This window comes from Lissotriton vulgaris, chromosome 4_1 (assembly GCF_964263255.1).
Source record: "Lissotriton vulgaris chromosome 4_1, aLisVul1.2, whole genome shotgun sequence".
Classification (NCBI taxonomy): Eukaryota; Metazoa; Chordata; class Amphibia; order Caudata; family Salamandridae; genus Lissotriton; species Lissotriton vulgaris.
In genome coordinates, this window is record NC_141691.1 from 240,559,808 (window position 1) to 240,584,694 (window position 24,887).

At 48.0% G+C, this 24,887-nt stretch overlaps 1 protein-coding gene across 1 annotated transcript in view; it reads left to right on the plus strand.

Moving 5' to 3' along the window:
* The window catches only part of TBC1D8B (TBC1 domain family member 8B), a 720,472-nt gene that overhangs the window by 633,782 nt on the left and 61,803 nt on the right, over nt 1-24,887 (plus strand). The window contains exon 16 of the mRNA XM_086967215.1: nt 1,437-1,490. Within this exon, the coding sequence (XP_086823341.1) occupies nt 1,437-1,490 (54 nt within the window). The remainder of the gene's footprint in view (nt 1-1,436; nt 1,491-24,887) is intronic.

Here is a 24,887-nt window from a genome sequence, read left to right on the forward strand (position 1 = left end):
GAGAAGTAGGGGCACAAAAACGAAATAACAGGGAGCGAATCAGGGGGCACAGAGAGGAGGACACACGGGGCAGAAAACCAGTGTACACAAAAACGAAGCACAAAGGAGAAGGGACCCACAACCAGACAGCAGGCAGCAGAGGCAGCAGTCAAGAGGAGCAGCGGCGTACAGGGGGTCTGCGCGGTGGCAGAGGGTGCGACCTGCCTGGTCACAGGGTCGAGGGTGGTCCTGATGAATGCCAATCCACCCTTTGTTAGGATAATATAGACAGGCAGAAATTAAGTTGAATATCATCCCCCTTCTAGTTTTAGTCTGTCCCTTGGGAACACCAAATAAACATTACACTTCTGTCCACCAAGTGGTAGTTTTAATCCGTACTCTGTTTTACTAGCCCCCCGTAACTCCCACCCACACCGACTGTTCACATAGGTTTCACACTCTGACATGGTACATCAAGTGCTCTTCCTCTGCTCAGTGAGTTGTAGCCCACACCGCTTACCTCTGGTGAGCGATGTGAGGAGGAACCCATTGATGAAGCATGCCACCTACGGTTGGAAGAGGGTTACCATCCTAAATGTAGGGAATGATTTCAAGGAGAGAGTCATTTTGGTCTTGAACCTTTTAATGTGATTGGTTTATGAGAGAATGTGTATCTTTGTGTCTGAATTTCAGGTGGAATGTACATTAGGTCTTTAAACACACCCCTTCGCCCCCTCGCCCCCCCCCCCCATGTGTGTAAAAATACTTTGTACTTTTACCAAGTGCAGAGCAGTTTAATAGCTTCTGCTGTGGCAGAACAGGGTGCATTGATTACCAAGGGGTGAAATCACATTTCAAGAGTATTATGAGTAAAGCAACTACAGACATGGCAAGTTTAGCTGCTGCACAATGTTTTTTTTGTTTTTGGAAGTAAAATTCACTTATACCTGAAAACAGAGTGCTCTGTTTTCAGGTATATGTGGTTTCATTAAAAGAGAACTGCTTCGTATGGTTGTATCTTTCAGTTAATTAACAGCAATTTGGGATTGAGATTCAAATGGTGGTATAATCAAAGATAGGGAAGATGATGTGGCCTAACAGCTAGGCCGGTCGACCTTGAAGCTGGGGAACCGGGTTCGAGGCTTGGCAGGGGTGCTCAACATTCTTTGATTCTGGTCAAATGGCTTAATCTCCCGTGCCTAACAAAAAAATTAGTGTCCGTCTGTAACACAATTGGTGCTCATGTAAAGCGCTCTGATGCCATCGGGTCTAGTGCACGCAATATAAAACTGCCTCCCCCTCATCTCCTCAAAATGTATTTTTTCCATCATCAGGTAAGCATGAAAACACTGGTGGAAAGATGTGGTCACTGATGAAACATTAGTAGGGAGACTGTGTGATCAAAATGTGTTTTTATATCAAATATAATTACACTTGTCTTTCCTTTACACTTCTAGTGTCTTCACCTGTGGAAAATATGGAAAATGAAGAAATAAAGAGCCCAGAAAAAGGTAACTAATATAACTTGGGATGGTGAAAGATTGTTTTAAAAATCACATGTACAGCTAGTTGCTACTTGCTATCTTTCCTTAACCCTTTGCATGCTAATGACGGAACCGCTCCGTCATCAGCTGCGGTGGCGCTGTGCTGATGACGGAGCGGTTCTGTCATGGCCCGCTCAACGCTCCTGCGCGGCGCGAATTCCGCGCCTGCGCTGAGCGTTCTATTGAGCGGGCGGGGTCATGACGGAACCGCTCCGTCATAAGCACAGCGCAACCGACGCTGGTGACGGGGCGGTTCCGTCACCAGCATGCGCCCGCTGCATTTCCGCCCCGCCCCCTTAGCACGGCGGCGGAATAGCCGCCGCAGTGAAGGGGTTAATTGATTGGCAGAGCAAATGCTGTTTACCTTATACTAGCTTGTTCCCGGTTTTATTGTGTGGTCTTGAAGATGGATTTTGATCTCCCGATAGTCACACTGGTTAATCTGGTTTGTGAATTGTCACACAATGGATTGGCTTAGGAATGTATACTGAAGCTGTAAGAGTTGTCTTACATCATTGATTTCCACTGCTTGACGTAAACATGGATATGTGCAGTCCCATCACATCTAGTCACTTAAATTGTGTTATTTGTAGACTGTCAAGTTGCTCTTAAGTTGGACTTGGCCCTTTCTGCAGGATAATCTCCAAACGTTTGCCTTCACCTTCCGGTTTCTGAACCTTTTTTTATTGGCCTTTAGGACTCTGCTCACTTTACCACTGCTAAACAGGGCTAAAGTGTGTGTGCTCTCTCCTTAAAACATTGTACAATTGGTTCACACCCAATTGGAATATTTAATTTACTTGTAAGTCACTAATAAAGTGGCATTACCTGTGCCCAAGGCCTATAAATTAAATACTACTAGTGAGCCATTCAGTACTGATTGTGCCACCCACTAAAGTAGCCTTTTCAACATGTTTCAGGTCGGCCTTTGTAGCTTGTGAGTGCGGTTTTAAACTGCCATTTCAACCTGGCAAGCAAAACCTTTTTTGCCACGGCCAAACCTTCATTTTTAAGACATGTAAGTCACACATAGGGTAGTTCCTGGACATTCCAGAGTGCAAATTGCAATGTATTTAACAATTTGGACTTGTACCCTTCTGTTTTACATGCCCTGGCAGTCAAAAACTCTTAAATCTGTTTTTCACTACTGCAAGGCCTACCTCTCCCATAGGATAACATTGGAGTTACCGTATTACATTTAAAAAAGGGTAACTTCCAAATGGGAACAGGTTAACAGATCATGTTTGGTGTATTCAGAATTGTAATGAAAAATCCTCTTTTATGGTGGTTAGATGTTTGGTAAAAATTTTGAAAACCCCACTTTTAGAAAGTTTAAGTGAATTAGGCGGCTGGCAGATCCCCCTACTAGGTGCACCCTCAACTTTTATCAGTGTTTTGATAAAGTGATCATTTTGATTATTTTATACATTTTGACTTTTGGAAAGTTGGCATTTTCCTGCTTGAGCCATTTATTGCCTGCAGTATGTCTCTGGGTCGCATGACTGGGTGTAGCTGGCAGTTATCTTTTTGTATTCCTCCAATACAGCCACAATAGAGGGATTAGGTGTGCCTGATTGGGCCATCACTGGCAGGATGGGATGGTGGAGCTGGGCACTGCCCTACTTACACTTGAATAGCCTGTGTCTTCCCACCACACACATTGCTGCCTACCACCCTGTAGTTAATATGGAGCCAGGGCAGTGGGGGCAGGGAAACCTCTAGAAGCTATTCCCACTTTAAAGGAGGCAGCAGGTTTTAATATTGGACCTCAGTCTCTGAATCTTCAGTACACTCCCGGACCTGTGGATACTACAGAAGAAGACTGCTGTGCTGCTTTGCTGCCAGGAGGCCTGCCCCTCTTCTGCCTTGCTGCTCCGCTGCCATCTTCCCTGCTTGCTGAAAAGGAAGATTGGACCTGCAACCTTCATCCCAGGCTGAGGTGACTCCAAGGGTCACCTGTTCTTCTGTTCTGAGCTACAGGGCCATAATAAGGTCCAGAGGCTCCCTGCAACTGCCAAGCTGACCTGCTGCCTACACCTGCAACTAGGCCTGTCTGAGCCCTGCTGGCCCCTGATGGAGTGAGTTCCTGACCCCCAACTGGTGCCCTTCCGGTCCTGGGCGCATTGTGTTGCTCGGATAAGCTCCCCTGAAGTTTTTGGTATCTTCATGCACAGGCCCGTTCTTGCCAAGTCCTTGCCTCCCCCAGCTACCAAGGCAAAGTTCCGGTGAAACAAATCTTTGCGCAGCGATTGCCACGGTCACCACTAACACGAAACTCCAGCCCGGACCGTTCGAGACACTGACAGGCTCTTCATGCTACAGCAACGACTGTCTGTGATTCGGAGCAGGCTCCTCGCGCTTACTCGGTGGACATCCGCAAAGCTCTCACTGCTCCTCGCGGCCTCTTCCACCGCGAACAGAGTTCTTGCCACTGGACTGAGAAGGTAACTCTTTCAGCAGGATTAACTTGATCCCTGTATTTGACGCACGCCCCATCGTGGTCAAATTGGTGAAGACCCAACTCACCCACTGCCACCATCTACGCCCATAGATCGTTGGGCCTACCTGTAGGGGCCTGAAATGCAGCTGGTGGTTCGTGTCCAGCTTGAGGCCACCGGATTTCTTAGCCTCCATATGCCTGCCGGAGGGGGGGGGGATGCGTGGCATTGAGTGGCTCTGCCGGCAGCCCCTTCCCTTCCCCCACTTTCTGCAGATACTCCAGGGACCCTGTGGCGCTTGGCATCACTGTGAAGAACTGCTTTGCGGTGCGGGACAGCTTGGTAGGTCTCTCGCCCCACCGAGGGAAAAAGGCAGGGGTACCAGGGGGCCCCTGGGCCCAAGAGGGGCCTTGGCAGGGGGAGTGGTGATCTGAATACCAGCCCATGCCTGCAAGGATCTTCCTGCCCCCCTATAGCTGTTCCGGTGTCGGAGCGGCTTGATGACCGAGGACTGGAGTATTGCCAGGGCATGCTGGCTTCCGCCTTCTGAGGCCTGGATACCAGTCCTTACCACTAGCTCCGGATCTGCACTACTGGCAGGGAAGGCCCTTGTGGGGTCTCCCCCTGGCCGATTGGATGATTACCCTGCTGACAGCCTGAACTTTGGGCAAACTGCAGAGCAAAGCATTAGTCAGACACGTTGGTGGTCCTAGGAACATCACAGGCCTATCTCCTGCACCCTGAGCACAGCTCTTCAAACACTTGACGTACCTTGGTCGTACAGGCCTGCGGACATGGTTAGAGAGAGCGGCCACAGTGCCAGGCCCAGACCAACACCAATATACCACCTCCCGCCAGTCACCGCACAGGCTCGCACTGCATGGGCAGGCATCCTCACCAGAGCAGTCCCCATAGAGAGAGGCAGAACTATCCAGCTCGGCATTACTGCTGACCATTCAGGGATCCAGAGAGGCTTTGGGGGGACAGATTGACAACAGAAACAACAGGTATCACAAATGTTGATGGTCGCAAATTCACTGGCAAACCACATCAAGGATGGCAAAAGGCACTCAGGTCGAAACAACATAAGGTTACTGGGTTTCCCGGGACTAGCAGAGGGACAGTCAGCGGACACCTTCCTAGAAGACTGGGTTTGGAAGAGACTGCGCCCCGGGACTTCTCAGATTTCTTTGTGGTGGAAAGGGCACACCAGGCTGTGACCACTTTTTCTCTGTAGTGGGCCCGCCTAGGGCCCTCAATGCCAGGGTCACGAAGTACTGCAACAGAGACACCATGCTGAGGGCCTCCAGAGAGCCCTCTGTCCTGCAATTCGAGAATTGTAACATCCTTATATACCCAGACTACACTCACAAGTGGCAGGAGTGCCGCAAGTACTTCCTTGCTGTAAAGAAGGTCTGCGAAATACATCTAACATATATGTTGTATATCCTGTGAAGCGCCATGTTCTGCCTGATGGTAAAGCACACTTCTTTGAACAACCGGAGGAGGTCTGGTCCTGGCTGGATTTGTCTCCCCACTTTTCTACACGTCCACAGACCACTGCTGACCTCTATCTACCATGATCGTACCTGTGGGGCTCAAATGTTCGCCCACGAGGCGGAGGCCCGCCAGGGGACCTCATGGGGACATTGTCGTGCATGAGGACGGCACCTCAGACTCCGTCACAGAGCATCTGTCTCATGTGCCTGAGACTTTAATCACTGCGACCCCCGCTGAAATGGGTGCCCTTGGCTCCCCCTTTGTTTTGGTTGGACTAATTTGCATATGCTGTTTTGTTATACCTGACTGGGGTGGGGGTGGTTCAGAACTGTTTTTTAGGATTGATTTGTCGGTTTATGCCATTGCTGTACGGGTGGAGGGGGCTTCCCAATTCAAATCCACACTTACTTTAGACATGGCTGGTCCTGATGTCTTCAAGTTGATATCCTGGAACGTGGAACGTGCAAGGTCTGGGTGCTTATACTAAGAGATACAGGGTAATGTCCTCCTTGTTTTGGAATGCTGTGCAGATCACATGCACGCACGCAACCTGGGCTTTATCCTGGACTCCTCCCTCTCCATGACCAAGCAAGTCAATGCCGTCTCCTCGTCGTGCTTCAACATCCTGCGCATGCTACGGAAGATCTTCCGGTGGATCCCCACCGAGACCAGGAAGACGGTCACCCAGGCACTCGTCACCAGCCGACTGGACTACGGCAACGCCCTCTAGTCCGGAACCACCGCCAAGCTCCAGAAGAGACTCCAACGGATCCAGAACGCCTCAGCCAGACTCATCCTCGACATCCCACGACACAGCCACATCTCCGGACACCTAAGAGACCTGCACTGGCTCCCGGTCAACAAGAGAATCACCTTCCGTCTCCTTACCCACGGACACAAAGCTCTTCACGATCAAGGCCCGAGCTACCTCAACAACCGCATCAACTTCTACGCTCCCAAACGACACCTCCGATCAGCCAGTCACGCCCTCGCCGCCGTCCCCCGCATCCGGAGAACGACAACAGGAGGAAGGTCCTTCTCCCACCTGGCCGCCAAGACCTGGAACTCCCTCCCTCCCGACCTGCGCCTGACCCAAGACCACCTCGCCTTCAGGAAGAAGCTCAAGACCTGGCTGTTCGGGTAGTAGCAGGAACCTCCCCCCCCCCCCTAGCGCCTTGAGACCCTCTGGGTAAGTAGAGCACTCTATAAATGTCTATGATTGATTGATTGATTGACATGCTTACATGAATCTCCCCTTTCAGATTCCTCTCGAATTCTTTCAAACTTTCTTTCCTATACTGAAGAAATATATGCTGGAAGTATGTGTCGGGTACAAGCTGGGTCACCTCCGGCCTCGTGGCAGGAGTCTATAATAACTGTGTTTTTAAAAAAAGATAAACCCGGTCTCTTCCCTTCTTCCTATAGGCCAATATCTCTAATAAATGCTGACAGTAAGCTGTATTCTAAAACGTTAGCCATTAAGCTTTCCTCAATGATATCCTCTGTAGTTTCTCCATTTCAGCACGGGTTCATACCTGTCCGCGACACAACAGATCATGTGAGGCGTGTTATTTCTTTGATGGATTGGGCAGAGGTGACTAAAACATCTATAGGCGTGACCCTGTTGGATCCCGAAAAGGCATTCAACAGGCTCACTTGGCCTTATCTGTGGGAGGTGCTACGCCTAAAGGGGGTCGGACCTCGTATGCTTTTGGCTATTAAGACGCTGTATTTAGCCCCCAAAGCTACTATTCACTTAGCATGTAAAGAATCAGACCCATTTCCTATTTCTCGTGGTACTAGACAAGGCTGTCCCACGTCCCCTTTATTATTTGCATTATATATTGATTTTTTCTTGGTTAAATTAACGGAGTCAGCTCAGATTAAACCTATTAGTATAAACATGATCGAGTATAGAGCTCTCGCATACGCGGACGATATCGTGATTTTAACTACAGACTTGGCTTCTGCTCTTGCGACAGTAGAAATCTTGGCTAAACAGTTCGGTCAATCGTGGTTACTGAGGCCACATATCTTGATGTTAAAATTACTTCACCCATTATTAGGATTCCGGAGATCAACTTCATTCCAGTCTTAGAGGGAGTCAAATCTACACTAGAGCGCCTCATTTACTTGCATTTATCCCTATACGGAAGAGCAAACGTTTTAAAAATGCTAGTCCTCCCTAAATTTCTCTATTTATTTAGATCTATACCATTAGAATTTTCGTTGTCTTGTTTGAAAAAACTTGAAAATGTCTCGTCACGATTTCTCTGGGGGTACAAACGAAACAGAAGGGCATTAAAAAAATGGCACTTCCCAGATCCAAGGGAGGATGGGGTATACCTTATTTTGTATCCTATTACTGGGCGTCCGTTTTGCAATTTATTTCTCCTTTAGTCATTGGGGAAACATGTGGCTTATTGCAGTGCCATACACCTACAATTTATAACTTCTTCATCGGGGAGAATGCCAACGGCTGCCTCCTGAAAATCTTGGAACCTAATTACTGTAAAAAAAACAAGTTTAAGATGCTGATTTCCGCATTCTCTGTGTGGAGACAAATTAGGCGTTATATTAGACTTCCTCAAATAAACTGCTACACCCTGTTTGTGGCTGGTGAAATTCTACTCAATATTTTTCGAGATGTAACTAGCCGAAAATGGCATCATTTGGGGATACGTAATTTAGGTGATATGTTTTATAATCTCCAACCATTACTATTCAACAAGCTACAATCTAAATATGGAATACATAAAAATTATTTTTTATTATACACGGTTGGGGCAATATGAAACTCGGATTAAACAATTTCCGCTAATGGAAGGGATGGGAAAGGGGCTTCCAATTGGTTTCTTCTACTCCTGTTTGATTCAGTTGCTACCAGAAGATCTGGATCAGTGTCAGGAGAGATGGAGAACTAAATTAAACATATCCACTATTAATCTTTATTCTTCCATTAATTTGGCCAAAGAGGTGCTGATATCGGGTAAGATGTTGGCCCAACATTACATGGTTCTACATGACTTGTATTATTCCCCCAGGAAAGTCTCCAAATGGAGTACCGGTCCACGAGCTAGTTGTAGCAGATGCGGCTGTTTTGCGGCTGATACTCAACATATGTTTTTTTCATGTGGTAAACTCGGTCCCTTACTGACTTCTATGCAAAATTTCTTGATGGAAATATTAGGTCCTCCAATATGTGTAAATGCTGAGATGGTGCTGCTTGGGACTGACTCCACATGTCTGATTACAACCAAGGACCGGACCTCTTTTCTATTTATTTGTATGTCCGTCTTACTGGGGTGTATTTCCCGAGAGTGGATCTCACTGATCCACCCTCTTTTTTGGGGTGGAGAGCTCAGTTATTATCTATGTACAATCTTGAGATTGCAATATATAAAACTAAGAGTATTCGCAAGCGTAGTTTAGGGTTAAAAATTTGGAACCCTATCACTGAATGGTTATAATGAATGGTCTGCAATTGCTGTAATTGTTTTGATACCTTTGTTTGCCTTTCTCTCCTTGTCAGTAATGGTACGCTTGTACGAAACTGCCTCATTTTCCTCATGGGTTTTTTGTTTTTTCTCTTTGTACTGTATGGCTTAATGTTTTTGTTTTAAACATTTTTGGTGCCTAAGCTATGTACTCATTTATATTTTCTGTACCTTGTCTGTTCCTTGCATAAAAATAATAACATTAAAAAAAACAGATTCAGAGGGCGCTAAACTGGGCAAGTGCTGGAAGGAGCTCTCTAATTATATACCATACACCAGAGAGATACTTATTTGGATAGCGTGCCGGGTTCCTTTTGCACTGACCTACATGGAGGCCAAAGTTGAGGGGCGCTTTTTATTGCTACAAGGGAGACTAGATTGGACTGACATAGCCATCATGAAAACCTACGTGTCTAATAGAGATGATACCCAATTTTTCCCTATGATCCAGGAGGACCTCACACCGGCCGTAGGGGGATCAGTTATGTGATTTTAACTGCATCATGGATGATGGTCTAGACGGACCTTAACTGTCCACAAATCCTAGGATGATGCTCTCCCTCCTGGAGGCGGTGGCTAATTTGGGACTTTCAGATATTTGGAGAGCCCCTCATCCCGGTGTGAAGGAATTCACTTGTTATTCCCTCACTCCCAACACACATAGTCAATTGGGCCACATCTGCATGGTCTGTTCTTGATTTTTTTTTAGTGTTGGAACGCATCCTAGCACAGAGACGCACTGTCCCAGTGTATTCAGGTGCTTAATAAATGTTTTTATTATTATTATTATTATATTGATCTCAGACTCTCTGGAGGGGAAGGTGTGCAAGCTTGGCTGGGAGAAATACACCCTGCAAGCTCCTTGGATGTAAACTTGTGCTTGAGAGTCTACAGGGTGTGGTGGTTGTGGGATATCGTCCCTGTGGCTCTTTCAGGCTATTTTGCATTGGTCCTCACACTACATAGAGCTGCGACCTAGTGGGAGCAATGAAGGTGGTGATCAGGTGGTTTGTGTGGAGCTCTCCTGCAAGTTGAGAGAACGCTTCGGTTAGAGCTCCAACAGGGGCAAACTGAACTGGCACGTGGGCAGTAGCAGGCACATGCTGACATTATAGGAACCCAGGCGGAGCTGTCTGACCTGCGGCACATCAATGATGTGACTGACAAGTTGGAAAAATACAGTCTTAGATCGTATCTCTACCTCTTTAACAGAGAGAGCAACACTTCAGACCGCCTCTTGTCCTGGCTCCTTAGAAGGGTGACTACTTGCTCACCAGTGTTTCACCTTCGGGACGAGGTAGGTAGGGATGTGTGCCCCCTGAGGGACATCGTTGAGATCTTCAGGACTCCCTTGCAGTGCGGTTACTGTAGCCCTCACCCACCAATTCTGGATCGTGTTAACGCTTTCCTGAATCTCATGCTTCTGCCTCGATGTCTTTATTGCATCCAACATTCATTTGATTGTATCCCTTATATATTTTTGGGCCACTGAACACGTTGATCTCATCTCTGATATGGGTTGGGGACTGCTCCCGGGTTAGCAGAAACATCCTTTTCCACTACCTGGAGGAAAGGGGTTGGTGGTACCTAACTTGGAGCGAAAGTCCTGAAGAAAGCCATCAGTCTCCAACTAATCAAACACCTGCAGAGAACCTGCTGGACTTCTCCTAATCAGGATTCAGAGCCAATCACAGCACAGAGACTGCCGTTATTGCTGCAACAGACGACATCCGTACCCTACTCGACAGAGGAGAATCAGCCACCCTGATCCTACTTGACTTCTCTGCAGCTTTTGACACTGTCTCCCACCCTACACATCAATAGACTGAGCCAGATTGGAATCAGAGGCAACGCGCTCAGAAGGATGGCTTATTTTCTCACAAGGCACACCCAGAGAATCCATCTCCTCCTTCACCTCTCAACCCAAGCCTGCCCCGCAAGGATCATTCCTCAGACCAACCCTCTTCAACATCTACATAACACCGTTAGCAGACATCGTCAGAACCCACTACATCAGCATCATCTATACCGACGACACACGACTCGTCCTCTCATTCAGCGGACCTCATCACAACAAAGACCAGTTTCCACAACTGTTTGAAGATTATCTCGGACTGGATGAAGAGCAACTACCTGAAGCTCAACACTGACAAAACCAAAGACCTAGTCTTCTCCACACACACCTCCTATGCTCTCTCACTGCCTCAGCTTCTAATGGCGGGGGTAGAGGGGATGGTCCGGTACCATTCTTGGTGCAACACACGGCACAGCTGTGAGAACGCACTGTTTAATTGGCATTTATATGGGTGCCCTTTGTCAGGGAATCCAATTTCTGGGGTCTGCCAATGTTCTGGGCACTTACAAGGTCAGTATAGAAGACCCAGGCGAGATGCCGGCTGAGATACCTTAGGGGATCTCTTCCTTATTGAGGAATTCATATAATTTGAGACAGCCCAAGATGCCTTTACTCTTGGTCCGGGGCACTTTCTTCAGCACTGCAGCCTTACGGCGATCACCAGGGACATCTGGACTGCCTTCTCAGCAGCTCCTCCCACTTCTCATACTTTCCGGGCATTGTTGGAGATGGGTGGTGGCGACACCTGGTCACGCACTTCAAAAAGACGATGTTGGCCTACAGCGGGCAGGCTCCCCTCCCCCCTTAGGGTGGCCTGGATTGGCGAAATGGATCTCAAGATCGCAATTGTCATATATGAGTAGGTTGGTACGCTCTATATCAAGTAACGCTAGATTCAAACTTACACATTTTACCTATCTTCATCAAATATATATGACACTATACAGGTTACACAGAATAGACCCATCAAGGCCCCAGCAGTGCCCCCGATGCAGTCATCTGAGGGCGTCCTCCCTGCATCTCGCATGGTATTGTACGCTGGTGCGTGCTTTTTATGACAGGGTGGTTGGGAAGGTGATGGCAGTGGTGATGATTCCTTGACTGGCAGACCCTTTTACATGGGTTCTGGGGATATTTGCCACGGTAAGGGCCAGGAAATGGCTTTTACATTTTTAAACCTGCTCCTTGTTCTGTCCAAGCACCGAGTGGTAATCACATGGATGGGTTCACCTGGCCCAGACCTGCAGCATTGGGAGTCTGATGTGGCGGAGTGGACTGTGGCAGAAAACGTTAGACTGAAATAATGTAGACCTGATAGGAAACCAATGCTGGAGCACACTGCTTCACCTCCCAGCGGTCAATGCGGTTCACCAAGCGTGTGTACTTTTAGGAAAGTCTCGAGTAATTACACAGTTGTGCTGGCCATCTGTGGACATGTGTTTCTGGATCTTTATCCGTCATCAGCAGAGAATAGGCATCAAGTATTCGGGGTTGCTGAGCAGGCTGCCAAAATGTTCTCGGGTCACAGTACCTCTCAAGGCGCGCAGGTGCATCTCCACGAGCTCGTCCACTCAACAGGCTCGAGGGAGCCTTTTAAACTGGAAACCAATGCGGGAGCACACTGCTTCACCTCCCAGCGGGATCGCCCCTGAGCATTGTGGTCAATGCGGTTCACCAAGCGTGTGTGCACCTCCGCGCCCGAGAAGCAACGAGGCCTGGATTGTTTGGCAGTCTCTTAGCCACTCCAAGCTGATCTCTACTGATGAAGAATACTGTCCAGAAACATGAGCCACGTCTCCTCTCTAGAGATACCTTATACCAAGTACCTACTTGCACCAACCTTGGTGGAATACTTGCGAACTTTGTCCTGAGTCGTGCGAACTGCATGTACCACAATGCGAAGGATTGACCCGGCTGAGAGGTCAGGAATGTGCTCCCTCCCTGTTTCCAGTGTAGATCCGAGAACAAACTGGGGGAGGACCTTGATACTTGGGGTGTATTACTATCTGCCTTTTTGGACCCCTCTGGCTCGAACTGGATTTTAGGAGATGAAACTGGTAATTCCTCCTCAATATCTAGCTCTGACTAAACCCAACACTTGTATGTACTGTCTGTATTCTTTACTGATTAGTAGTGAACTCATGGGACTGGATATTACATGGTGTTCAAAGCATACATACAAATTGTAGTTTGTGGAATCTGGAACTGTACCTTCCTGTAACAAGTATTTCTGATGGATATATCTACTTGTGGATTCCTCACCTTTTGAATTTGCCCCTGTGCCAGCATTCCTCTGAAACTTTTTCATAGCTCTCCCACATCGACGAGGATGTCACAATAGCACGACTCCGCTCACGACTCCGTATTAAGTCACCGGAGCCGTAATAAGACCTTGTTGACGGTCGTTCCTTTTTTCTGCGCCGTCAACACGTAACGTTTTTTCTGGGACTCTCTATTTCTTTAAGTATTACATTGTTTCAGTTACAATCTATGGTGTAGCAGTGCGATGGCTACAAAAAAGAAGTCCTGGTTCAAGCATTGTAGGGAGTGTGTGGGTCATATGTCTATCATAGACCCCCACAAAGATTGCCTTTGGTGTCTGTCGTCGGATCAGGATGTCGAAGGATGTTCATCTTGTCGAACGATAAATCTGAAGGCGCTTCAGGAGATGGAGGCAAAGCTGTTCATTGCCCAGGCGAGAAAGTTGAAGTCAACGACCCAGCACACCTTGAGGTCATTGAAGAAGCACAAAAAGAAGAATTGTCATGAGTCCTGGCGTCGTTCTTTGAAGGGCAAGTCTTCAAGATCAGCTTTTCTGGTCCAGCGGCATCATGGTAAAGATGACATCTCAACTTAACTCTCACCTTTTCTGCAGGTCCATTCTCCGGCGCCAATGGATTCGCCGGCACCCAGGGAGACGTCTCCTGCACCTCCGGCCACACCTGCCCCGGCGGCCCCAGCACCGCAGCCACAACCCGCCTCATGGCCTCGGTTGGATCCGGACCAGGCGGCTCCGGATCCTTTTCCGCCCTTTTCCGGTCCATGTGTGGATCCGTCGCATTTTCTTAATGCGATGTTTGGCATGTTTGCCTAAGCGGCTAACCCATCCGGCACACCGGCAGGTCCTGTGGGTCCTCTTGCACATAATTTGGGCATACCCCAGCATTATGCCCAGGCATTCGCATCCTTCATGCCGACGCCTTCCCGGCTTCGTGCTGCGCCGGTGGCTTCTACTGAGGGTCCTCTTTCGACGCCGGCACCGATGTCACCGGCGCCTTGCCTGGCGACGCCAGCGCCAAATCCGAAGATGCGCTCGAGGAGGGAGGCCAAGAGGCTGCTGGAATAAGAGGAGTTCCAGGGACAGTAGAAGCAAGCTGTGGAGAGGGAAATCCTTGACTCTGTGGATGACTTAGAGGGTCTTCAGGAGGCCAGTGGTTTAGACACTTCCATGGGGTGGGAGCTTTCTTCCCCTAAGGCAATGCCTTCTCAGGACATGGGTTCTTATCACACTGTTATCAGGAAGGCTGCTGACCTGTTGAATCAATCTGCAATTGCCCACAGCAGGGGTCTGGTGCAACATTCTGACTGAGGTTTTGCACTCTCCTTCTTCGGTGGAAGAGGCTTTGCTCCCATTCAATGAGGCTTTAACAGAGCGAATTTTGGAAATGTGGCAGAAGCCTATGTCTCAGCAAACAAAATACTGTAGCACACCCTCGTTTTGATTATTAGCATCCTTTGACGTTAATCTGATTTAGCGTACATACACTTGTTTTGTGCTCTGTTCCGTTAGCACACAGTACATAGTCATGAAAAAAGATGGGCTGCACCTTGCAGTTCATCATGAGTTGCACTGCTGTATGTACATAGTATTCCAAATGATTCACATTCACCAAGTCTCTCAAATTGTATCCATATTTATTTTTATTTTTTATCCAAATTTCATTTTCATTCCAGGGTCATGAAATTCATTTGAGCTTATGCATATAATTACTTTATGATTGCCCATCCAGGCCTAAACATGAGCATTGTCTACTCGTGATGAACTACAAGGTGAAGGCCATCTTTTTTCGGAAGCCTATGTCTGCCACTGCAGTTTCAAGGGAAGTGGCAAGATGCTATAAGCCTGCTCTGGGGGATCCGGCTTTTCTAACCTCTCACCCTTCACCGGAGAGCTTTCATGGTTCAAGCTTCAAGCTCCAAACAGTCAGCAGAATCCTTCACCTCCACCCCGGAAATTGGGATTCAAAAAAGCTAGATCAGTCAGCCAAAAAAGTGTTCTCTTCGGCAAGCATGTCCATAAAATCTACAAACGCCACATGCTTGTGGGAAGATCTATACACTCTTTCATGGACACAGCCAAGGAGGTGACTCCTAAGCTGCCTGATGATGTTCGAGGTCACTTTCTGGAGGTGTTGACTGATACACAGGCTGCAGCCCATCAGGTGATCCTGTTGGGTCTGGATACATCAGACTGTCGCCACAGTGATGGGCTCTTCAGTGGCTACCAGGAGGCACGCCCTGGTTAAGAGGTTTGAAGTTTTCTCGATTTGCATGCCACTGTGCTTGATCTTCCCTTTGATGGTTCTAGGCTCTTTGGGACAAAAGCGGATTCTGCTCAGTAACGTTTCAAGAATAGCAGGGCTACTGCAAGATCCTTAGGCCTGCAGTCCCAACCTAAGGGCTATGGTTACAGGAGATTTTGTGGATTTGGGAAAGCGGCTTCCTTTGAAGGCCTGAGCAGCAGCAGCAGAAACCCATGTACAAATCGTACAGAGGGAAAGGAAGGGGTTGAATGCAGGGGGCCGTCTGGCAACAGTACTCTTCCTCGTCCTCTCCTATTCCCCCCGCACTGGTCCAACAGGGAAGCAGCTCTAGATCCCCCATATTGGAGAATGTTGGTCCCATAGGAGGCCGGGTGTCCCATTTTCTACAAAACTGGAAATCTGTAACATCAGATCTTTGAGTTTTGAATCTTGTAGAAAAGGGGTATGCCCTACCTTTTCCAGGAGTTTCACCTTCCTTACCCTCCTCGCCAGGGCTGGTGTTCGGAGGACCATCTGCTGCTCCTGCAGCAAGAGGTCCTGGCCTTGCTACAGAAAGATGCGATAGAGGTGGTTCCGGTGCAGGAAAGGGGTCAGGGGTGTTACTCCCGATATTTCCTGATCCCCAAAAAGGATGGGCGGTTGAGACCGATCCTGGACCTCGGGGTCTTGAATTTTTCCCTCAAACAGGAGAAGTTAAAGATGTTGACCCTAACTCAGGTTCTTCTGGGGCTGAAGCAGGAAGACTGGATGGTGGTGTTCGATTTGCAGGATGCTCATTTCCACATCCCCATCCTGAAGTCGAATCGGAAGTATCTCTGTTTTATGGAGGGGCCCCAACACAACCAATTTGCAGTTCTTCGTTCGACCTTACTTCCGCACCTCGAGTCTTCACGAAGTTGATGGCGGTGGTTGCAGCTCATACCAGAAGGTCGGGGATTCCGGTATTCCCCTATCTGTACGACTGGCTGCTCAAAGCGAAGTCTCCAGAGTTGATGTTGCATCATCTGTAGATAACTGCTCAGCTGTTGTTCGAGTTGGGTTTTTTGATAAATGTACCCAAACCTCACCTGGTGCCCTCTCAGCGCAGCCTGTTCGTAGGGGCAGTACTGGACACTACTGTGATTCGTGCCTTCCCGCTGCCTCAGAGGATTCTAGACATCCAGGCTAGGATTCTGTTGTTTCAAGAAGGGGCAGAGGATCCAGCCCTTAAGGTCTTACCCCTGCTTGACCTGTTTGCTTCCTGCATTCTGATGGTCAACCATGCACGCTGGCATATGAGGACTCTCCAGTGGTGTCTCCGCAGGCAGTGGTTTCCACACAACAGAGATCTCAAGGAGGTGGTCAGAATCTCTAGAGATACTGCAGCGGATCTGTTATGGTGAAGTGTTTCAGGCAACCTATCTCAAGGGAAGCAGTTTCAACCTCCTTCTCTGGTGGCCAGAGTGATAATGGATACCCCCCCTCTAGGGAGGGGGGGCTCATCTTGTGGGTCTGGAGACCAAGGGTCTTTGGTCTCCAGAGAAAAGATTGCCTCATATCAATCTTCTAGAATTGCGGGTGATGAGTTTGGCTCTCAAAGCCTTTCTTCCCTCCCTTCGTGGTCAGTCGGTTCTGGTCCTCACGAACAACACTACCGCAATGTCGGACAAGGAGGAGTAGGGTCATATTGTCTCTGCAGAGAAGCTCTGCTGCTTTGGTCTTGGGCTCAGGACCATCAGATTTGCATGATTGCGGATCATCTGGCCTGAGTGCTGAATGTGCGTGCAGACAGTCTCAGTTGGCAATACTCAGCCGATCACGAGTGGCGTCCCTATCCGGAGGTGGTCCACCACATTTTCAGGATATGGAGGTCTCCTCGCTCGAACTTGTTTGCCACTCAATAGAATGCCTACTTCCCATCGTTCTGCAGTCTCCAGTATGCGATGCGGGGAGCATTGGGGGAGGCGTTGCAACTAGAATGGATTCTTCGACGACTTTACACGTTTCCTCCTATACCCTTGATTCCTTGGGTTCTGAGGACGATTTGCCATGAGCAGTCACAAGTCATATTGATTGCCCCGAACTGGCTAAGAAGGGTGTGGTACACAGACCTTCATCTCTCATCGCACCCACCTCTCTGTTTCCCCCTCAGGGCAGTTCTCCTCTCGCAGTCACACTCTCACCTTCAGAGCCTGCACCTTAATGCCTGTAGATTGAATGGGGCAACCTGAGTTTTTTCTCTCTCCCACCGGATGTGGTGGATGTTATTTTGTCAGCCAAAAGACATTTCACCAAATCTGTTTATTCCTGTAGTTGGGCCAGATTTGGTAAGTGGTGTGGAGAGAGTTCGATTGATCTCTTGAAAGCCCATTTATCGGATGTTCTTAGCTTTTTATTTTCTTTGGCTCAGGAATGTTATTTAATATTTATATGAGCCTGTTAGCGGAGATTGTGCTGCTTTTTAGGGTACACATAGTCACCTATGCACACAATACGCAACTTGTAGCGGGACATAACCAAGTGGATAATCTTTCTTTCAGCCTCCGTCTTTCCTTGGTAGAGGTAGCCAAATGGATGAATAACTCCTTTTTGAAATTAAATGGAGAAAAAACCGAGATGATTATTATTGGGGAACTCGTCCCCCTTCAATCCCAACACAATGTGGCCGGCTATTCTGGGCCCCGTTTCGGCCCCCACAACCCAGATAAAAAGACTGGGTATCTGGCTGGATCAAGATTTGACTTTCAAGGTCCAGGCACCTAATCTGGCGGCTACTTGCTATAGCATCTTAAAGGTGCTTTGCAAAGTTCTTTCCCTCCTCCCCTTCCAGGCAAGGAAGCTCATGGTCCATGCGCTCATTCTATCGCCTCTAGACTATGGGAATGCCCTTTATTTAGGGTCCCCATGCGCAACCCTCTCAAGACTCCAGACGGTACAAAATTGAGCTGCCATGATTTTTTTCTGGATATCCCGAAATGCCAATCGGCAAAACCTGCTTTGAAATCCCTCAACTTGTTCCCTATCAGGGAGAGAGTCACTTTCAAGGCTATGTGTATTGCTCACAAGACGTTAAACGGAATTGGCCCTTCCATCAATCACTCTATTCTTCGGCCCTACCGTGCTAACAGATGACTTTGCTCTGACGCCCTACACCTTGCCAGAGTTCCTAGGATTAGTAAAGCTTAGTAAAGCTAGAAGCGGTGGTCTTTTCTCTTGCAATGCTGCTAAGCTCTGGAATTCTCTCCCTCTCCATCTGCGCAAGAAACCTAACCATCTTGCCTCTCGCATTTCGCATTTATCTCTGGGTTATGGACTATTGACTTCATTTGTACTTTGTTGTTTATTGTTGTTTTCTTTTTAGTTTGGTTTCATTATTCTTCAATTTTAAAGGGAGGAGATAATGTAGTATATTCATGTTGTGTGATAATGTTCCCTGTTACCTGGTTCCTAGCTGCTCAGCCAGTGTGAGTGTTCTGTGTGGAATGTTGGTGTGGGGGGCATGAGTGGAATGCTTGGTTGCCTGATGTGAGTGGTGACAGTTGACAGATGGGCTGAGCAGCTAGCAGGCTGCTACTGGTGGGTCTGCTGTACTGGGTCTATTCTACATGTTATCTACTTCAATAAACCTACCTAATCTACATCCTACCAGCGTTAACATCATTACTACAAATTGTTTTTTCTTTTTGTTACTTCCTACTCACTTGATAAAATGTATTCTTCACTGAGACCATGATAACACAACCCCAGAGGGCAGGAGGGTGTGCTTCCTTGAAGAGCACTGTATGTTATAAACAATCGAATGATCAGCAGAATCCTCCTTTCCTTGGAATGATACCTGGTGTCCATTTTTAGTATTAACTGAAATCCTAGGGTTTGCAAAGGAGGACATAAACATCTCTGCCTCTCAAAGTTGTACCATGGTTCCATCTGTGTCTTCGCTCATGGAATATGGACCAGGTGTTGTTGGTCAGATGCAGCAGCTTCCCTCAAGTATACTGTCCTGTAGCCTTTTCATTACACAACTACACTGGTGATGAGCAGAGCAGTAGGAATTGACCATTTTTACTTGTGTATCTGTCGAATTCATGCTGTACAGTCAAAGATGGAAGGTTGTCACTGATGGCAGTTTTTATACCTCATCATCAAATGCAAGTCTGTTTTAATGCAATCCTGTTTTGATTGTAAACAAGGCAGTTAACAGTGTAAGTGTGCAATCTGTTTAAAAACTATTGTACATAAATTATAAGCGTTGCCAGAAGACCAGACAAAACAATAAGCTTGTTTTCGTCTTCTTAAATGGTGCATCCACAAAGGAAAATTACATTTGCACTACCACATTATACTTTAAATGTGTAGGTATATGCTGTACAAAATTAATTTCAAACCCTGTCTTAAGTACAACATTGAATTTACTATACAAACACGATAAGGCAGGGAAAATATAACCTTAATGCGAAGTGTTACCTGTACTCCCTTCTCTTCTGATACTTTGCTAAATATTGGACACATGTGACTTGTCTTTTGATTGTTACATATAACACAGGTCTCGGAGAGACTTGGGCACATATTTTTTTTCCGTTACTGTTATTTGGTTGTTATACCCTGGGGGTGAAAATGACTGAATATACATTTCAAAATATGTACAGCTAATGATCCACTATTATATGTATGATCTCACGGTTTGTCATTTGATGAGAAGTCAAAAGCTAAAAAAAATAGATTTTTTTTTAAAAATTCAATACAACACAGGCCTTGCTGTATGCTAGCATGTTTACTGTCACACCAAGGACCGGTCATCTGAATTCCCAGGGCCAGACAAAGGGGAACATACAGCACAGGCGAAATGGGGTATGACATCATGGTGCATTTTATGCATTTTAGTTTTCTTGAAGAAAGTACAGAGCCTACATAGTAGACCTGCTAGTTTCATACAAAGTGCTGTTTAAATTTAGCATCAAACAAAATGTGTACTCAATAGCCATGTTTTTCTAAGGCTCACATTAACAGGCCGTTGAATGAAAATGTCCCTTGGGCAGTGCTCTTCATGAACAAGTTAGCTGAAATGTGCGTACAAGAGGTGACTTTGCAGGTTCCATCTTGCAGACAGCAGGTTAAAGTAGCAGTAAGTTTCTGTGAGCTATATATTTTGAACAAGAATTGCTGTCCATTGTCCTGTGTAATGAAATAAAATCCTAGTGACCCCTTCTCGCTCCACAGAGCATCATGTATGATAAAGTTATAAAAGATGCCAGTGTTAGAGTGGGGTAGCATACAGACCAGTCGGTGGAGAGATACAGAAAAAATGTAGTTCAGGACTTTAGACCTGATCTCACAATAAGATATGTGGGGAGGCTTAATGTGACTAGCTATGTTATTACAAGCAGATTAATATAGCTATGCTGCTACAAAAGTTTGCTATGACTTAAATAGTGATTAGACTAATAGAAGGTTGGGTGATGAAATATGATTGATTTCTTATCTAATGTTTTTTCCTAATATTTAATTGTTTCCGTGTTGTTTATAGTATTTTTGATCATTTTAACAGGTAATTTACACTTACCCCAGTATTGGAACTTTCATAGATTCCCATGCTTTGTATCATTCCCCGTCGTCGGAATGGGAGTCTCGGTAACAAAAATACCATAGCTGTAGGTACAAAAGCAAAGGAAAAAGGCCTAGGCCTCATTCCCTTTTGTAACATATCACCCTCTTTGTGTAAAAGAGACCAAACTTAGGCATCAGCCAATCAGAAGTGTCTCACCCCTTAGAACCTTCCTGAAGGAACCTCAGAGCCTTAGATTTTCTACCGCACGTTGTGCTTAGGGAGTCTCCTGTGAGCTCTGCTCAACTTCTACTCTTCTAAGGAATTTATTTTGGACATTTTCTTCAGAATCTTTCAGATTCACTTCAGGACAGTGAGGATGCAGCGTCGATGTCTTCCTCAAGAAGGCCAGTGAAGAGGGGTAGGGGTTCCCTTTCTCCTTCTGTGGAAAGACCTTCTAAGGCCTCCAGAAAGACCCCCAGTGAGTCTGAGAGCCTAGGTCTCAACAAATCTCCTCACCAAAATAAAAAGGAGAGGGTAGGACCTGTTACGCCTTCAAAAGGTGAGAAGACTGCCTCAGCCTTCAAAAAACCTTCTTCCCAGTCTTCTGAGAGGAGCTCTAAGTCCTCGACGAAGAAGACGTCGACGGCGGAGGTTCCGTCGACGAAAAAATCGACATCGAAGTTGATATCGTCGACTATGACGTCGACAGGAGTTTCGTCGACGAAGGTACCATCGACGACAGGTACATCAGCTTCGACGGAGAAGGCGCCAACGACGAAGACGGCGTCGACGACGAAGATTGCGCCGACGACGAAGACTCTGCCGATGAGTGTGTCGACGACGAAGGCGTCGACGACGAAGGTTACAGTGTCACCTACGACGATGGTGACGACGTCGACGGTGATGACGTCGATGACGACGGTCTCGTCGACGACGGTCTCGTCGATGAGGGCATCGACGACTCTGACGAGGACGACGGCTGGTGTGTCCACAGTTTCATCGTCGACGACTTTGACGACCCCGATCTCGTCGACGCATGTACAGCCGTCGACGATATTATCCTCTGAAAAAAGGATGACTATTTCTGTGATAAGAATCATGCCGGAGATGACTTCTCCGAGGAGTTTGTCCCCCATACTGCCAACCATGCTTTTTCAAGAAGGGGAGTCAGAGGAAGAGGACCAGGACGCTTACAGCTATGCCAATAGTCCCTCCCAACTACTAGTCAAGTGCCAGGAGACGGACTCTGAGGGTGAATACGTCCACGAGGGGAATGGTCATCATCAAACGGCCCAGTCACAACATCATTCTGGACAGGATATGGTGACGGTGCCATCTTCTTTTCTCCAAGATCTGCATAACATGCTGCAGGACTACAAATCTACAGCGAATAGGCCAGTTCAAGTCCCGGCAGCACCTGCTGCACCTACAGTGGTTTCGGCCTCGCCTGTGACACCAACTTTACCGGCTCAGTTTTCTCCTCAGCCTCAATCATCCTTCCAACAGGATTCCTCCGGGCTGCAAGAGGCCCACGATGATTCCTCGGAAGGGGATCAGCAGTCGGATCATGACTCTATTCCTAATACTGAATATGATGAAAATATCATTGCTGATCCCGCTTCACCAGTCCCAGATCCGGCGGATTCCCCGCCAGCGGACATTGGGGGCTTCCATCAGTTGATGGAGAAAGCAGCTGGCAGATTCAAATTGGCCATGCCTAAGGTTACTACTGATTGTTTCCTATACGATTTCAAAGAGCCTTTTAGGAAATTGACAAGATCCATTCCTATCGTGGAACATCTGTGGAAGGAGGGCCTTAATGCCATGAAGAACCCGGCGACGGTGGTCCCTGTGCCACCGCGTCTGGACAAGAAATACAGGGCACCCGACGAGGGTCCGGCGGCCTTAACGGGTCATCCAAGACCAGACTCCGTTATCTCGCAGGCAGCGCAGAGAAAATCCCGTAACCCCTCTGCTCCCTTAACGGCTCCACTGGACAAGGAAGGGCGGAGATTGGACAATGCGGGGAAGAGATTCTCATCGATGGCGAGTTTACTAGTACGAGCTGCTAATGCCCTGGCGATCTTGGGGAGATATGACCGCCAGCTTTGGTGTGATCATGTGGATGATGGCGATTCCTCTTCCTGGGTGGGTGGGGCGGTCCTTACTGTAGATCTTGTATCCTTGGGGGATGGCGATGGCGATGTCCGGTCCTGAGGTGGCGTTGGTCCAGGTTTCGGTGAAGAATGCTACATCCGGAGTGGTGCTGTCGAGGAGGTCCCAGATTTCTGTGGCATGTTTGTGGAGGGATTGGAGGTTGAGGAGGATGCATTGCAGGGTCTTAGGTTCGGTTGTGTTCTTGTGGGCGGGTTGTGCTGGATCCGTGTTCTTGGCGGTGCTGCAGGTGTGCCGGCAGCGGTGACAGCTGAAGGGTCCATGGGTGTCGGCTGGTGATGCTAGCTTGCAGTTGTTGTTGCAGCCTGGGTTGAGTGCGTGGAGTGCTGCTGGGTCGTAGCTTTGGCAGGGCGGTGGTCCAGGGTTCCTGGTGCTGGTCGCGGACGGGCGCAGACGTGCTTGCCTTTGACGCGCCTTCGGTGCACTAGCGGTGCACCCGCGCATTGGCCGCCATTAAGTAGTGGTCGGGGAGGGCTGGACAGCTGGGAGGCGGGAGCAGGGAGAGGAGCTGGATTGGGCCGGTCACGCTAGGGGGGAGGGGCCGCGGGGGCAGCAGTGGCGGGGAAAGGTAAAGGGAGGAAAGAAGGGATAAAGAAAAAAGGGGAAATAAGCAGAAATAAGGCCCAAAAGAGCAGAGATGCAGAAAAGGGCAAAAAGGTGAAAGATGGAAAGGGTAGAAAAACGAGTGAAAACGAGTGAAGGAGCAGAGGGAGAGAAAGGGAAAATGGGCAGAAATAAGGCAAAAAAGAGCAGAGGTGCAGAAAGGTGAATGATAGAAAGGGTAGAAAAACGAGTGAAAGAGCAGAGGGAGAGAAAGGGACAATGATCAAAAATAAGGCACAAAAGAGCAGAGATGCAGAAAGGTGCAGAAGGGTGAAAGATAGAAAGGGTAGAAAAACGAGTGAAGGAGCAGAGTGAGAGAAAGGAGACAGAGGTCCACTGACCACCAGGGATGAGGCACAGGGAAACCTGCGGGTGGAGGAGGGCCTCGATCACTAACACTCAAGAGTGTAGGGGCAGGGGCACCTCACTTAATGGTGGAGCTGCGAGGGTGGGAGAGCAATTTCACTGACAATGAGTCAGTGGTATTGCTCGCCTGTCCCCGCAGTGGCCGCCATTAAGTAGGGGTCGGGGAGGGCTGGACAGCTGGGAGGCGGGAGCGGGGAGAGGAGCTGGTTTGGGCCGGTCGCGCTGGGGGGGAGGGGCCGCGGGGGCAGCAGCGGCAGGGAAAGGTAAAGGGAGGAAAGAAGGGATAAAGAAAAAAGGGAAAATAAGCAAAAATAAGGCACAAAAGAGCAGAGATGCAGAAAAGGGCAGAAAGGTGAAAGATGGAAAGGGTAGAAAAACGAGTGTAAACTAGTGAAGGAGCAGAGGGAGAGAAAGGCAAAATGGGCAGAAATAAGGCAAAAAAGAGCAGAGGTGCAGAAAGGTGAATGATAGAAAGGGTAGAAAAACGAGTGAAGGAGCAGAGGGAGAGAAAGGGAAAATGGGCAGAAATAAGGCACAAAAGAGCAGAGATGCAGAAAGGTGCAGAAGGGTGAAAGATAGAAAGGGTAGAAAAACGAGTGAAGGAGCAGAGTGAGAGAAAGGAGACAGAGGTCCACTGGACCACCAGGGATGAGGCGCAGGGAAACCTGCGGGTGGAGGAGGGCCTCGATCACTAACACTCAAGAGTGTAGGGGCAGGGGCACCTCACTTAATGGTGGAGCTGCGAGAGTGGGAGAGCAATTTCACTGACAATGAATCAGTGGTCTTGAAGTGGAGGGTAGTGCCAGCCCAAGAATGAATGGCAAAAAGGTGGGGTGTCTTCTATACGCGGATGACCTCGTAA